This window comes from Heterostelium album (genome assembly GCF_000004825.1).
Source record: "Heterostelium album PN500 unplaced genomic scaffold PPL_contig9, whole genome shotgun sequence".
In the NCBI taxonomy this organism is placed as follows: domain Eukaryota; phylum Evosea; class Eumycetozoa; order Acytosteliales; family Acytosteliaceae; genus Heterostelium; species Heterostelium album.
In genome coordinates, this window is record NW_008805086.1 from 997,711 (window position 1) to 1,012,886 (window position 15,176).

Here is a 15,176-nt window from a genome sequence, read left to right on the forward strand (position 1 = left end):
CAGTATCTTTCCATTAGTTTTTTTTTAATATTTTTTGATTTGATTTAACTTATAATCAGCAAAGTTAAATATTTAAAATGGAATCAAATAATAATAACAACAATAGTAGAGATATTTTATTTAAAGAAAGAAAAGATAAATGTCAATTTGCTAGATGGTATAGCACATTTAGACGATTGACATTTGAGAGTGTTATCATTGAATTGCCAAAGATCGTAGTGGATTACTTGAATTCCGATCACTTCTCAACAGAGACAACATCGTTCCCAAAGTACAAGTTGGACGATTATGAAGATGACATTGGTGACGATGATGAACAATGGTCCACTCCTGTAGGAAAGAGTAAAGAATCATCAATGTTTAATAAGAAATATTATCAATCTTATGATTCAGATGATGATACTGATGATTCAGATGATGATAAAGTAGAAGATAATAATAACAATAATAGAACCAATGAAGTAAAGATAGATCCACAACAACTAAAGAGTTTTACAGACAAAATAGATGAAGCAATCAAGAAACTAGGTGGTGAATGTGTTCCAAAGTTGAATTGGTCATCACCGAAAGACGCTACTTTCATGAACATCCACGCCAGTCTAAGATGTTCTAGCAGTTCAGATATACTATTACTCCTAAAGAGTTCTGATTTTATTAATCATGATCTCGCTCAATTGTAAGTAGGGTAGAACCATCCACAACAACTGACAGCATTATGGAAATTACAAACTAACAATCACAACATTTTAGTGATAATGATATTAAAGATTTACAACCAGATGATATTACACCACTAACATTGGTACTGAGAAGATGGGCAAACGTAAATATTGCATTGGAATTTAGATGTTTCATTAAAGACAATCAATTGATTGCAATTAGTCAACGTGATACCTCTGCATTCTTTGATTTCCTGCCAGCAAAGAAAGAATTAATACAATCAAAGATCAAATCATTCGCAGAACAACATATTATTAACAAATTCAATGATGTTTCATGTAAGTTGATCAAATAACAATCAATTAGATAGCAATTTAATTAACTTTATTATTATTATTACGTTTGTTTAGATTGTTTCGATGTATGTTTCTTGGATACCAATTTAAATACGGTTACATTGATGGATTTCAATCCGATTCATCCTTCGACAGACAGTTTACTTTTTGATTGGTACGAGTTGTTCCCAGAGGAATTGGAACATCAAGAGATTGATGAATCTGTGAAACCATTGGAACATTTCGAATTTAGAATAGTGGAGAGCAACGAAGGTATAAGACCTAATCTATCAATGTCAAGTCGATTACCAAGTGATCTTGTCAACATGCAATCAACTTCTGAAATCAATGAAATGTTATCGAAATTTAAAGATCACAAAATATAATAATAATAACAATAATAAATAATATTAAAGAAATAAAAACAAACAAAACAAAACAAAAATGACTATTGATACATGTCGTTATATATTTTATTTAATATTATTTTTATATCTGATCTTCAGGTGATAACTCTAAGAATGTAGCATAACTTGTTTGTGTTCCGTATCTAGTTACACAGATCGCTGCAACATTGCATGCTCGTTCTATAGACTCTGCCAGTGGTAACATGCTGGTGGTTAGGTAGTGTGCCAATGCACCGATAAAAGAATCACCAGCACCGGTCGTGTCAACTACAGGTTTACCCATGGTGGCATTATCACGATGTTTAATATGCTGATATTTATCTATAGATAGTCTGTTCACCAAAACACATCCTTTTGCACCGAGAGTAACAATTACATCGCTAACCATTATATGTAATCTGAGCAACTCACGAGCTCCATGATGTACTGACTCTAGATTCTCGACATCCACTTGATGATCATTCGACAACTTGATCAGTTCAACTTCATTAACAATTAAAATATCTACGCAACCCAACATATTCATCAACATCTCTGTGTCATTTGTAACTGGTGATACATTTAATATTGTTTTACACTATTATAGATATTAATTTTTTTAAAGAGAAATGAAATATGAAGGATTTTAGTTTGTTTTTTTTCTTTTAGATATAATATTCTACTGATATAACAATAACATTGTACAATTCAACTAGTTACCTTTGATTCTTTTGCAATTGATAATGCTTTCAATGTTGTCTTTAGATTTACTTCAAGTTGACAGAGAAGATAGGATGCATTTTGTATGGTTTTAGTTGCTTCTATTACATCTTGCTCTCCTAGTAGATCGTTTGATCCACCGACTATAATGATGTTGTTTGATCCCTCTTTGTCGACGGTGATAGATGCACAACCTGAAGGAACACCAGGTACAATATTTACATGTTCAACAGAGACACCTCTAATCTTAAAGTTATTCAATGTATTATTACCAAATACATCGTCACCCAGCTTTGTAATTATATACTATAGTAGTAGTGGTAGTGGTATAATATGTAATACTATATTAATATTCAAATGAATCAATAGCTAAACAACTCTACTACCTACAGATTTTGTGTTTAATAGAGATGCTTGAACTGCTTGGTTGGCAGCTTTGCCACCAAACGACACTTTGAAATCAGTTCCCTTTATAGTTTCACCAATAACAGGGATTCTGTCACAATAAGTAAACATATCCCAATTGGATGCACCAATTACACAAATATATCTCTCTTGTCGTTCCATTTTCTTTATTATTATCAAAATATATCTAAACAAAAAGTTTTAACTCATTTTTTTGTTATTTTTTTTTCATTGCAACATTTTTTGTTAAAAAAAAATTACAATGATAATGGATAGTGGTGCAACATGTTCAACAGCAATCAATAGTTGAATAAGAATATTTAGAGTGTCATCAATTGTTTAATAATGTATTACATTGTTCTAGTTTATTTTGATATTTGATGATGTAATACCGCGTTTTAGATATTTTTAGTCAACCTGGGTTGTTCCCAAAATCAAAAAAGAATTGTTCAAAAATACGACATGCAACAGAAAAAAAATCTTAAACCTCTATCGAAAAGTTTGTCTCCCTTTTTTAATTTCGTTTTTAAAAAAAAAAACGGATCTTTGTTAATTTTATACCTTTTTTTTTTAATTACTTTTGTTTCAACATTTCAAATCTTATTATCAAAAATATTATATAATGATATATTAATATTTCAAATCGATATTAAATAACAATCTTAAATATTAGTTTGTTTTACTTTTTTTTTTTTTAAAATCAAAAATAAATAATATCTTTTTTTCTTCTTTTGTTGTTTTTTCCCATTGTATAGACACCATTTCACACCACACATCTCACCTTATTTATACTATTTCTTAAGAACGACAAAGTACATACACATCACATACTCTTTTTATAATTTAGAGTAAATATAAAAATATAGTGTATTATTTAGTTATAGATACAGATATATATATATATAAATAGTCTCTTTTTTTTTTTTTTTGTTTTTGTTTTTTTTATTTATAGTGTTTATATATTATTTTTTTTGTTTTGATCAATGACAAAAAAAGTTACCATTTCAGAATAGGGTGATCGTATTCACTTTTATAATCACAATTTTCACTATATTATCATCTATATACTTTATCAATGGAGGTATCGGTTTGAATGGAAATGGCGTTGAATCAAACAACAATAATCAAAATGTCGAGGAAACTGCAAAGGATCTAATGGGTAGAAATTTAAATCAATTGCATCCATCGCTGAGGCTTCAGTTGGATGAGGAGGATCAGACTTTTCAACAGCTAGAGAATTTCAAACTCACTGGAAAAGACGAGCAACTTCAGTGGTCGACCGCTACATTTCAAAGGAAGCGTCGTGTTCTAATTGTCACCACTGAGATCGAGGGACCTGTACTCGGTGGAGGCATCGGAACTGCCTACACTGCATTGTCGCAACGACTCGCCGACGATGGACACATCGTAACAGTGTTGGTAATCAACTACATCAAAAAGATGACTGCCACACACTGGCAGGAGTTGTATGCCACCAAGAAAATCACTATCGAATTCCTCTCACCAGAGACTACCGACATCCTTGGATGCACCGGGCCATGCATTCGCAGTTACCACGCCTACAAATGGATTGCCGAGCGTGAGCATCTCTACGATGTTCTTCACTTCCACGACAACGGTGGTATCGCCTATTTCTCTGCGTTGGCACGTAGCCAAGGAATTTCATTGCAAAAGTCAATCGTTGTCGTCGGTGGACATGGACCACATCTCTGGGAGAGAACTGCAAACTCTGCGAATCTCGACGACGGTAAACACTTTGAGGTAGATTACCTCGAGAAGCGTTCAGTGGAACTCTCCGACTGGCTGATATCGCCATCCAACTACATGCTAAACTGGATGCGTAGATCCGGTTGGGTTCTACCTAAAAACTCATATGTACACCAGAATCTTTTGCCAGGTACCATCATGTCGCAGCCAAGCGTCGATAAATTGATTGCACATTCATTCGATGAAATCATTTTCTTTGGTCGATTGGAGGCAAGAAAAGGACTCGATATCTTCTTGAGAGCGTTGGATACACTACACAAGGAGTTGGACGAAGCCAATATCTTGGTTACATTTCTAGGTGCAAATACAAAGCTACCAGAGGTCAATATGCTAGCGGATCAGTATATCGTTTCAAAGTGTCGTTTGTTGAATATGAATTGTCGGGTTTTGATTGGAAGAACTCATACCGAAGCAATCGCGTATCTCACCGATCTATCGGATCGTAAGCTCGTCGTTATTCCATCGCCAATCGATAACTCACCCAACACAGTTTTGGAGTGTATGACACATAATCTAGCTTTCATTTCAACCAAAGTCGGTGGTATTCCAGAGTTGATCGATCCCAAAGATAGAGCACGTACTCTCTTTTCACCTGCACCAAACTCACTGATCCGAAAGATTCGTGAGTCCATCAGAGATGGTGTCTATCCAGCACGTATGGCCAAAGATGAATGGTTCAGACACAAGATTTGGAGCAATTGGCACTCCGTTGTACCAATACCTACACAACAGCCACTCGTTACCAAACCCACCAATCTAGTGACTGTGGTACTCGTTCACAACGGCAACAACGACATTCAAGTGGAAACCAATCTAATGGCACTCGACCAAAAGCAGAATCAATATCGTTTGGAGGTTGTAATTGCCACAGTTAGACCACTTCTCCAGATTCAAGAGTATCAATATATTAAAGTTAGTCAAGTCGAGATATCCGAATATCTCGTTTCACCAATCAATTTCCAGCCATGGAACAGTGAACCGATTGTCTCTTCATTCCATGGCGAATTCATTCTGTTTGTGGATCAAGAAGATTGGCTCAGCTCAAGGACACTCAATGAAATGTTGAATGTTGCCAAACATACCGGTGCACATATGGTATCGTCTTCGATTGGACATCCTGCCATGGGTGAAGATATCAGCTCTGTATATATGGGATGCATTGGAATGCCAGGAATGATGTACAACTGCTATGGTAGCAACAATGTACTGATGAACAAACTACTTTTACATACAATCACTAAAAACTATACGAATGAAGAGATTGAAGATGAATTTGACTATGGTGGACCATGGGAGCTCTACTCTGAAGCAACCAACCGTGGATTCTCATTGGAAACCATTCCAAAAGCATTGTTTTTCACTTCAAGAACTGAAATCGATTTATCCAGTACTTATAATCAAGAATTAAGAGTTTTAAAATATTTCCAAGGTAAAAATTATTATTTAGCAAAACATTTATAAAAGCAATAGTTTATTAACTTTTATTGTTATCAACAGCATTATTACCACCATCTTTAGGTATTTCACCACTTGCAACAAGACATTTCCTAATATCAAAGGGTTACTATTTAAATGAAATCAATACACAGACACAAAAAGTTAAACAATTGGAAGGACAAGTGGCGAAATATCAAATCATTGAAAAGAGAGAGGAACAATTTTTTGATTTGAATGAAACTTCATCTCAAGAGAGTTCCTGTGTCGTTTCAAACTACATGGAATCCAGAAAGCATATTGGAATGGTTTTCATTCGTGGTCACGAGAAATCAGGTACCTCATGGTTGAAAAAAGTAGTTGGTCTTCATCCAAGAATCCAGTTGCACCAACAGGAATTCCACTTCCATATCGTCGAGGATGCCATTGAAAAATTTACAGATCATCCATGGGCTGCAAGTAACGAGCCTTATGTTTCTTACACCCGTAAGTGGTACAAATCATTCGTACGTAATCTTTTATTGGCTGGAGTATCACCACCATCGGCATCGATCATCAACTATGTCGGTGAGAAGACACCATCACCATTGGCACCGATTATCTCTGGTTCCAAATATATTCTAATCATTAGAGATGGTAGAGATGTTGTTGTATCACTCTTTTGGCATTATGTCAGACTCGGTGGATTCGAGAACTGGTGTGGTGGCTTCTCAAAGCAACTGGTTGAGCCAGGCTATGTGAGATCCTACAACCAGGATACCAGTTATTTCAAGAAGAATCCAGAACATTTGTTGGAAAAAGAAGTCTGCTTCCGACATGTCGTTAGAAGCTGGGCAAAGAGAATCAGAGAGGATCTCCAAACCATCGATGACCTCAAGAAAAACCCAGCTGCTGAAGTCTATGTTTTGCGTTACGAAGAGCTACACCGTGATACTGATGCCATAAGAACAGAGATGTATCAATTCCTCGGACTAGATCCAGCAGAAGCACAAGAGCTATCGGTCGAAGGCAAAACAATTGCTGGTGGCTTCCAGGAGGAGGGCGAAAAGAAAAACAAATTCTTTAGAAAAGGAGAGATTGGTGATTGGCAGAATTACTTTAGTTATGCAAACAAAGTTTGGTTCAAAGAAGAGGCTGGACATGAACTCATCCAACTTGGTTATGAACTAGATCATCTTTGGGTAAAGAATACCAAACTATCTCCTATTAAATAAAATTAAAAATAAATAGATTAAAAGTTTTAACCTATCATAGAGATAATAACATTACAATGAATAGATTAGTTTACAATTTTATTTCAAATTACTCAAATCTAGAGGTTTTCTTTGTAAATGAAGCCAATTCAGGAGACAACTTCTCAATAACCGGTGTTCCGTATGGATCTTCAATATTTGATTTTCAATTTATAGTAAGCTATCACTACAATTTTTTTTTATTCAAACGTATTGATGTGTTGTTAATCAAAGATAAACAATTTACTTTGTTATCTTCAAAGATGATAAGTTGTGGGCTCAATCCACCATTTATTTCCTTTTAAGAATTTCTACAAACAAAATTAATTGTGCATGAAGAAATTTCAAAAAAAAAAAAGCATTCAACCAGATATTTTTGTAAACGAAAAGTATCAAGATTTTGTGCATAAGATGAAAAAATTAAAAAAATAAAAATTTAACAAAAATAAAAAAATAAAATTAAAACTAAAGTTTTTGTAATTGTTCAACAACAAATCAATTGACTGATTGATTGATTTAATCAAAACCTTAAATAACTAAATACATAATAATGGTAAATTTTATTGATAACACTAACGACTATCTAAAGAGTAATGAATGCTAACATTTCGAGAATAATTAAATCAAATAGGAAACAACTACAGTTGAAACTACAAAGGATGGTGTTGTCGTTTTACAATATGAAGATCTTTTGAAAATGAAGGATTTGGGACAGTCAATCGAAACTGCCTTTGGATATAACGGTATTGGACTTTTAGTGGTTCGTGGCATTCCAAACATCACAGAGTTGCGTGACAAACTCTTGAACTTGGCACCACAATATACTGCATTGCCAGACGACATCAAAGAGAAAACCGTACACAAAAAGAGTAATTACTCATTCGGTTGGTCACACGGTAAAGAAATTCTTAAACCAGGTGTTTTTGGTAAGTTAAAAATCATCATTCCTTAATATTAAAATAATCAATTATTTACTAATTGTTTGATTGATTGATTGATTATCATAATAATTTATTATATATGTATAGACGAATATAAAGGATCATATTATAATAATCCACAATATGATACACCATTCTCTGATGCAAAGATGATTGAAGAGTTTCCAGAAAGTTGTCATCCAAATATTTGGCCAGTCCAAGATTTCCCACAGTTGCGTGATGCTTTTATGGAGTTGGGACAAACCATCGTCAATGTTGGATCGCTCGTTGCTCAGCAATGCGATCTCTACGTACAATCAAAGAAACCAAACTACCAACCAAACACATTGAAGCGTATCATCGACGAGTCACTCACTTGCAAGGCACGTCTTCTCTATTATTTCCCAATCAATGAGGACCAGACCGAGCGCTCAAGAGACAGTTGGTGCGGATGGCACAACGACCACTCCAGTTTGACTGGTTTGTGTCCAGCCATGTACTTCAAGGTCGACGAGAAGGGTAATGTCGTACTTGACAAGGATATTCCATGCCCAGACGCAGCAGCTGGATTGTATGCACGTTCCAGAAACGACGAGGAGGTAAAGGTTATCATCCCAAAGGATTGCATCGCCTACCAAATTGGAGAGTGCTCACAAGTTCAAACCGGTGGATTGCTCCGTGCCACTCCACACGCTGTCCAAGCCATCAAGTATCCAGAGAGTCAGCAAGTAGGTCGTTCGACATTCGCTGTTTTCATGCAACCAAATGTGGATGTCGTATTAAACACTCCAGATGCCACCGATCAATGTTCGGTTGGACAATATCAACCTGGTATGACATTCGCTGAATTCAGTAAAGTTACAATTGAGAATTATTATTCTGAAAAATAAAATGAACTAAACATAAAGTTGATTCCATTTTATAATATATCTGTTTAATTGGGGTTAATTAATTTTTTAACAGTTTACATTTGCATTGTGTGAAAATTTATGAATTGCAAAAAAATTGATTAACACACACCAATATTGTGTTAATCCAACTTTTTTTGGAGAATGATCTTTAACAAATTGTAGTATAATCCAATAGATTTTTGAAGAAATTAATAAATTAATCATATATTAAAAATTTATACAAAACAAAATATAATTCATTTTTTTTAAGTACTTAAAAAAAAAAATATTATTTAGTTATATAGTTATATTACTTTTTATCTTTATAACTATCACAAATATATTATTATAAATAATACTTACTTTATTATTTTATTTATATATAATAGTAAAAAAATTAAAAAATATGGAAGATGTATACAATATTGAGAAGAGAAAACAAATATTTGAAGTTTTATCAAATAATTTAGAAATAAGATATTTAAAGTATATATGGGTGGATCTATCAAATTTTATTCATGTAAAAGTTATTAGAACCAAGTATTTATTGGAGCACCAATGCAAATATTTTTCGTTTGGTACCAACTTTCTGTTTTTGAGATGCTTTGACAATCTTTCCAATGTTATAATTCCACCAGAGGACAAAGAAACTTACTTTGTTCCAGATTGGAATACATTCCATGTGAATTCTTATCAAAAGGGAATTGCAAGTGTGTTTGGTTCGATCTATAGAATGAAGAAAGTAGTTTTAGGAAATGGAAATTCGTTCATACAGTGTGAACCATATGAACACTGTCCAAGAAATATTTTAAAAAAAGCAGAGAATACACTGTCGGAAATTCATATTGATGGTGAAACTGGTATCAGCTTGAAAGGTTCATTTGAAGAAGAGTTCTATTTATTACCATTGGATACACCAATACCTGAAGAGGCTAATTCCGAATTAATACCTGGATACAGTTTATACCATGTGGATGATCACATAGAGATCCTAATTGATATGGCCAAACACTTGGAGGATCAAGGTGTGCCGAATGAACAGATTCTGCATGAGGGTGCACCAAACCAATTTGAAATAACAGTGCCTTACACATCGATCATGGAAGCATGTGATCGTCATATCATTGTGAGAAGTACAGTTCATGCTATTGCCAAGAAACATGGATATCAAGCCACTTTTATTCCTAAACCATTTAAAAACGACCTTGGAACTGGTTGCCATGTTCATCTTTCTCTGTGGAACAAAGACAAGAATTTAGTACCAAATCTAACTCATTCAACTAATTTATCAAACATTGCAAGACGTGCGATCAGTGGTATATTGCATCATGCTAGAGGTCTAACTGCTATTTTCAATGCGTCTGTAAACTCATATCAACGTTTGAAGCCTATGACCTGGTCTGGAGGTGCCATTTGCTGGGGTGTCAATAATAAGGAATCGATGATTCGTGTTCCACACAGTGCATACACATTCAGTAACTTTGAATTGAAATCATTGGATCATAGTGCCAATGTGTATGTGGCAATGGCAGCCACTATATATGCAATGGTTGATGGAATGATTAGTGATAGTATAAAGATGCTTCCTCCAATTACCAAATACCCGTGCCAATATACTGACAGTGAAAGAGATAACCTAGGAATAAGACAGTTTCCTAAAACTCTTGGAGAAGCAATCAAAGAACTTGGCTCAGATACCTTTTTGATCAAAATGATGGGTTCCGAATTTATAGAGACCTTTTGTGCTATCAGACAATTCGAACAAGATTTTCTTAAAGGCAAGAGTGATTATGAAATTATTAAACTCTATTACAAACTGTATTAATAATAATAAAGGTAGATTTCTTGGTTCTAGAAAGAAAAAATAATTTTAAAAAAAAAATTTTTCATCAACAATTTTTTAAAAAAAAAAGGAATCATTATTTGAAAAGATGTTACTTTGTGTATTCATAAATCTGAGACAAAAAAATTGGTGAAAAAGATCACTTTTCAGTTTTTTTTTTCTTGAACCAATCATAAATTAAATGGGCAGTTGAACAAAAATGAAAATATTTGTTTGTGTTTAGTTGTAAATTGGCATTGGTTGAAAAGATCCGGGAACCATGTTTTATTATTATAATCTATCTATTCGAGGTTTCTGCTTATTGTTCGTAAAGTTGAACAAAAGGTGTACCACAGACATATAAATAAGAAAATCAATCTACAACAATTTTAAATTACATAACTTTTTTAAATCAGTGTTTATTCAACAAATGGAAGAATTGAATAATGAAAAAAGAAAACAAATATTTGAATATTTATCAATACACACAGAAATTAGATATCTAAAATATATTTGGATTGATCTTTCCAATGTTATACACTCGAGAATCATCAGAACAAAATATTTGCTAGAAGAACGATGCCAGCACTTCCCTATTCTCATTACCTTCCTTTATTGGCGATGCTTCGACGGAAGAATAAGTCCAGCGGTTGATTATAAACTCGAAGAATCTGAAGCTTACTTTTTGCCAGATTGGGGAACATTCCAATTGGTTTCATATCAAGCAGAGACTGCACAGGTTTTTGGGTACATTTATCAAATTAAGAGAGTGGCTCAGCCTGATGGTGCTTTCAAGACTCACTATGATGCCGTGGATTGTTGTCCTAGAACCATGCTGAAGAATGCAGAGAAAATACTTTCGGAGATCCATATCGATGGTGCAACTGGTATCAGCTTGAAAGGTTCCTTCGAAGAAGAATTCTATCTACTTCCTTTTGGTACGTCATTGCCTGAAGATTCTAGTTATGAATACAGACCATGCTTTAGCCTTTATCATACAGATGAATACTTTGAGATTCTAACTGACATTGAGAAACACTTGGAGGCTCAGGGTGTGCCAAATGAACAGATTATGACCGAAGGTGGACCAAACCAATTTGAAATAACAGTGCCTTACACATCGATCATGGAAGCATGTGATCGTCATATTATCATCAGAAGTACAGTTCATGCAATTTCCAAGAAACATGGATATCAAGCCACTTTTATTCCCAAACCTTACAAGAGTTACCCTGGAACTGGTTGTCATGTTCACCTTTCTCTGTGGAACAGAACCAATAATTTAGTTCCAAATCTCAGTCATCCAAATGGTCTGTCAAACATTGCAAGACGTGCGATCAGTGGTATATTGCATCATGCCAGTGGTCTGGCTGCTATTTTCAATCCAAATGTAAACTCATATCAACGTTTGAAACCATTGACTATTTCAGGTAATTTTATATGCTGGGGTATCGGTAATAAGGAAGCGATGATTCGAGTTCCACCATGTTCTTATACATTCAGTAACTTTGAATTGAAATCAATGGATCATAGTGCCAACCCGTATTTGGCATTAGCTGCAACTATCTATGCAATGGTCGATGGAATGATTAGTGATAATATTAGGATACTTCCCAACATTCCAACATTTCCAACACTCTACACCGAAATAGAAAAAGAGGAACTGGGCATTAGAGAAAATCCTAGATCTCTTGACGAAGCAATCAAAGAACTTAGATCAGATACCTTTTTGATCAACATGATGGGTTCTGAATTTATCAAGAACTTTTGTGCTATTAGACAGTTCGAACAAGATTTTCTTAGTGGCAAAACTAATCATGAAACCGCCAAACTCTATTACAAATTGTATTAATAATGATATGTATGATAGATTTTTCTCTTCACAAATTTATTAATGATTCGGTTTTACAAACATTAGTGATCGAAATAAACGAGTGATGATTTCAATTTTATAAAATCAAACACCACCCACACGATATTTATTTTTAGTATAATGCAGACGTCTCTTAATCTCATATTCTTTAAACTATTAAAAAAGTATCGAAAAATAATAAATCACTTGCAAAACTAGCGATTAATTGAATCGTGAATCAAATAAAATTTAATTTTGATTGAATTTGTCTATTTTTGTCAAAAAAAAAAACATTTTGAAAGTAGAACAAAACCATTAACATCCAACAAAGCCTAAAATCAGAAAATTATTGGGTTAAATATAATTAAAATGTGTATTTAATCATTGTTTTTGTTACTAATATTTAAACACACAAAAAATTAATTAAATTCTTTTTTTTATGATTAAATTTTAAAATTACATTAAATTTGGGGGGGGGCTGTATCAACAAATCACAAAATAGACCTCCCCTGTTCTTTCAAATCTTCGATAAATCTAACTACCATTCATTATATATATATCACAACTTTTTAAGATCAATATTAATAATTAATTAAAATTAAAAAAAAATTGGTACTTCTTTTGTTAAATAAAATTACTTTAATTAATATTATCATATAAAGGTATTAGATATAACAGTTATTTGTTAAATTATTACTTTTTTATTTGTACTTAAATCAAAACAAACTTTCTTTACATTCAATCAAAATCAAAGAATCAACCAATTGTTTTTCTAGATTTTTTTTAAAAATAAATAATTATGGATGAAATTCGAAACGAAGAAAAAAAGAAACAAGTTTTTAGCTTTCTTTCAAAACATAGTGAAATTAGATTTCTTCGTGTTTTGTGGGTGGACCTGTGCAATTTAATCAGATGTAAATCAGTTCGTACCAAATGGCTTCTTGAGAATGACTTTAACTATGTATGTGTTACCAATGCTTGTATGTCGGTGCGAGTATTCGATGATGTCATCATTGAAGAAGCTGCACCATCCACTCAGTTTGGAGAAGTCTTTTTGGTGCCAGATTGGAGCACATTCCATGTCAACTCTTATTCAGGTGGTACAGCCTCTGTGTTTGGTGCTTTCTATACCTCTGCTCAGGATTCCACTTTGCCAACAACCAAAACTCAAGGATCATCTTCACAAGCAACCGAGCATGCTAACAGCTCAATGATCACAAAGAATAAATTGAGTCCATGGCCATACTGTCCTAGACAAACACTATACAGAGTTCAAAAGATGTTGGCGGATATCAATGTCGGTGGGATCCAGGGACTTGAAGTTAAAGGTTCGTTCGAAGAGGAGTTCTATTTGTTATCGAAAAGCAATCCCCTCGAGCCTTTTGATCCATATTCATTTGCAAGTGTGATATCACTAAATCAATACCAAACAATACTTGACGAAATTGCACAGAACCTCGAACTACAGGGTGTTCCCGTAGAACAAATGCTTGCCGAGTCTGGACCAGCCCAATTTGAAATGACCATTCCTTACACCTCTATCATGGAGGCATGCGATCGTCACATCATCTTCCGTCAAACCGTACACGCCATCGCCGATAAGTTTGGACTGCAAGCATCATTCCTCCCCAAAGTCCATCTGAATCGTGCTGGTAGTGGTTGTCACGTGCATCTCTCACTCTGGCAAGCCGGAAACAATCTTGTTCCCGATGCATCCGACATTGACACTGGAATTTCAGTGCTAGCCAAGCGCGCCATTGCAGGTATTCTCACTCATGCCAAGGCAATGACGCCCATACTCAATGCTAATTTGAACTCATATCATCGTCTCCAACCAAATTGTTGGTCTGGAAACACAATTACCTGGGGACTGGACAACAAAGAGGCAATGGTTCGTATTCCTTCGTCTGCTAGCAAGTCGACCAAGGGAATCACCAACTTTGAAGTGAAAACACTCGATCACACTGCCAATCCATATATGGCGATCGCAGCGATCATCTGTGCTATGGCAGATGGATTAATCAGTGAGACTATTACAATGACACCACCTACCTCTGTCAACCCATCGTCTCTAACACAGGAACAACGTGAAGCACTCAGAATCGATCAGTTGCCAACATCACTTGAAAATGCATTAAAAGCACTCAAATCAGATGATTATCTTCTCAATATGATTGGTAGCAAGATATGCACTTCATACATTGCACACCGTCAACACGAAATAACACTTTTAAAAGATTGCTCTCATAGAGATATAATTGAAAGATATTATAAACTATTTTAAAATTAAATAATATTATTAAATAAACAAATCACAGCACATTTATACTAATTGTTGGTGTATTAAAATTTAGAAGTTCGAATTTTTGCAAAAAAAAAAACTTTTTAAAAAAAAATAGAAAAAATCATTTCGAGCCTGATGAATGATTTCATAGTGATCATTTTAATATTCTTTTTTATTTTTTTTTAAATTATTTAATAATATAATATTCTAAAGTAGGTCATCAAAGATTATTATTCAGGGTTAAAACAGTAGATAGATATGATATTACTACGATATATAGAATACATTTATCGATATGTCATTTAAATAAATAGATATATAAAAACAATATATAATTATTTTTAAATCAAGAAAAAGAAATAGTTTAATATATCTGGAGAAAAGAATTAAATTGTTGAAATTCAACAGAGAGAGAGAGAATTATTAAGAAAACAGAGTCTAAATAATAATACTCTGATCGCTTTTGAAA

The 15,176-nt window shown here is 33.8% G+C and overlaps 5 protein-coding genes across 5 annotated transcripts; 4 read left to right on the plus strand and 1 right to left on the minus strand.

Moving 5' to 3' along the window:
* Positions 1–77: 77 nt before the first annotated feature.
* Positions 78–1,381, plus strand: cdc123 (cell division cycle protein 123 family protein; the record flags this gene model as incomplete). Its single annotated transcript, XM_020575448.1, has 3 exons — positions 78–676; positions 751–998; positions 1,071–1,381. The coding sequence occupies 3 exons, from the start codon at positions 78–80 to the stop codon at positions 1,379–1,381; spliced, it is 1,158 nt and encodes a 385-aa protein (XP_020434968.1).
* A 103-nt stretch (positions 1,382–1,484) lies between these two features.
* PPL_04547 (uncharacterized protein) lies at positions 1,485–2,668 on the minus strand (the record flags this gene model as incomplete). Its single annotated transcript, XM_020575449.1, has 3 exons — positions 1,485–1,979; positions 2,102–2,392; positions 2,492–2,668. The coding sequence occupies 3 exons, from the start codon at positions 2,666–2,668 to the stop codon at positions 1,485–1,487; spliced, it is 963 nt and encodes a 320-aa protein (XP_020434969.1).
* Positions 2,669–2,768: 100 nt separating this feature from the next.
* gtr1 (putative glycosyltransferase) lies at positions 2,769–6,921 on the plus strand (the record flags this gene model as incomplete). Its single annotated transcript, XM_020575450.1, has 4 exons — positions 2,769–2,801; positions 3,354–3,373; positions 3,520–5,702; positions 5,771–6,921. The coding sequence occupies 4 exons, from the start codon at positions 2,769–2,771 to the stop codon at positions 6,919–6,921; spliced, it is 3,387 nt and encodes a 1,128-aa protein (XP_020434970.1).
* Positions 6,922–6,977: 56 nt separating this feature from the next.
* PPL_04549 (uncharacterized protein) lies at positions 6,978–8,749 on the plus strand (the record flags this gene model as incomplete). Its single annotated transcript, XM_020575451.1, has 3 exons — positions 6,978–7,115; positions 7,571–7,865; positions 7,968–8,749. 3 exons carry the CDS (start codon positions 6,978–6,980, stop codon positions 8,747–8,749), a joined length of 1,215 nt encoding a protein of 404 aa, XP_020434971.1.
* A 406-nt stretch (positions 8,750–9,155) lies between these two features.
* Positions 9,156–14,707, plus strand: glnA1 (glutamate-ammonia ligase; the record flags this gene model as incomplete). Its single annotated transcript, XM_020575452.1, has 6 exons — positions 9,156–9,235; positions 9,350–9,459; positions 9,568–10,567; positions 10,816–10,895; positions 10,988–12,416; positions 13,336–14,707. 6 exons carry the CDS (start codon positions 9,156–9,158, stop codon positions 14,705–14,707), a joined length of 4,071 nt encoding a protein of 1,356 aa, XP_020434972.1.
* Positions 14,708–15,176: the final 469 nt, after the last annotated feature.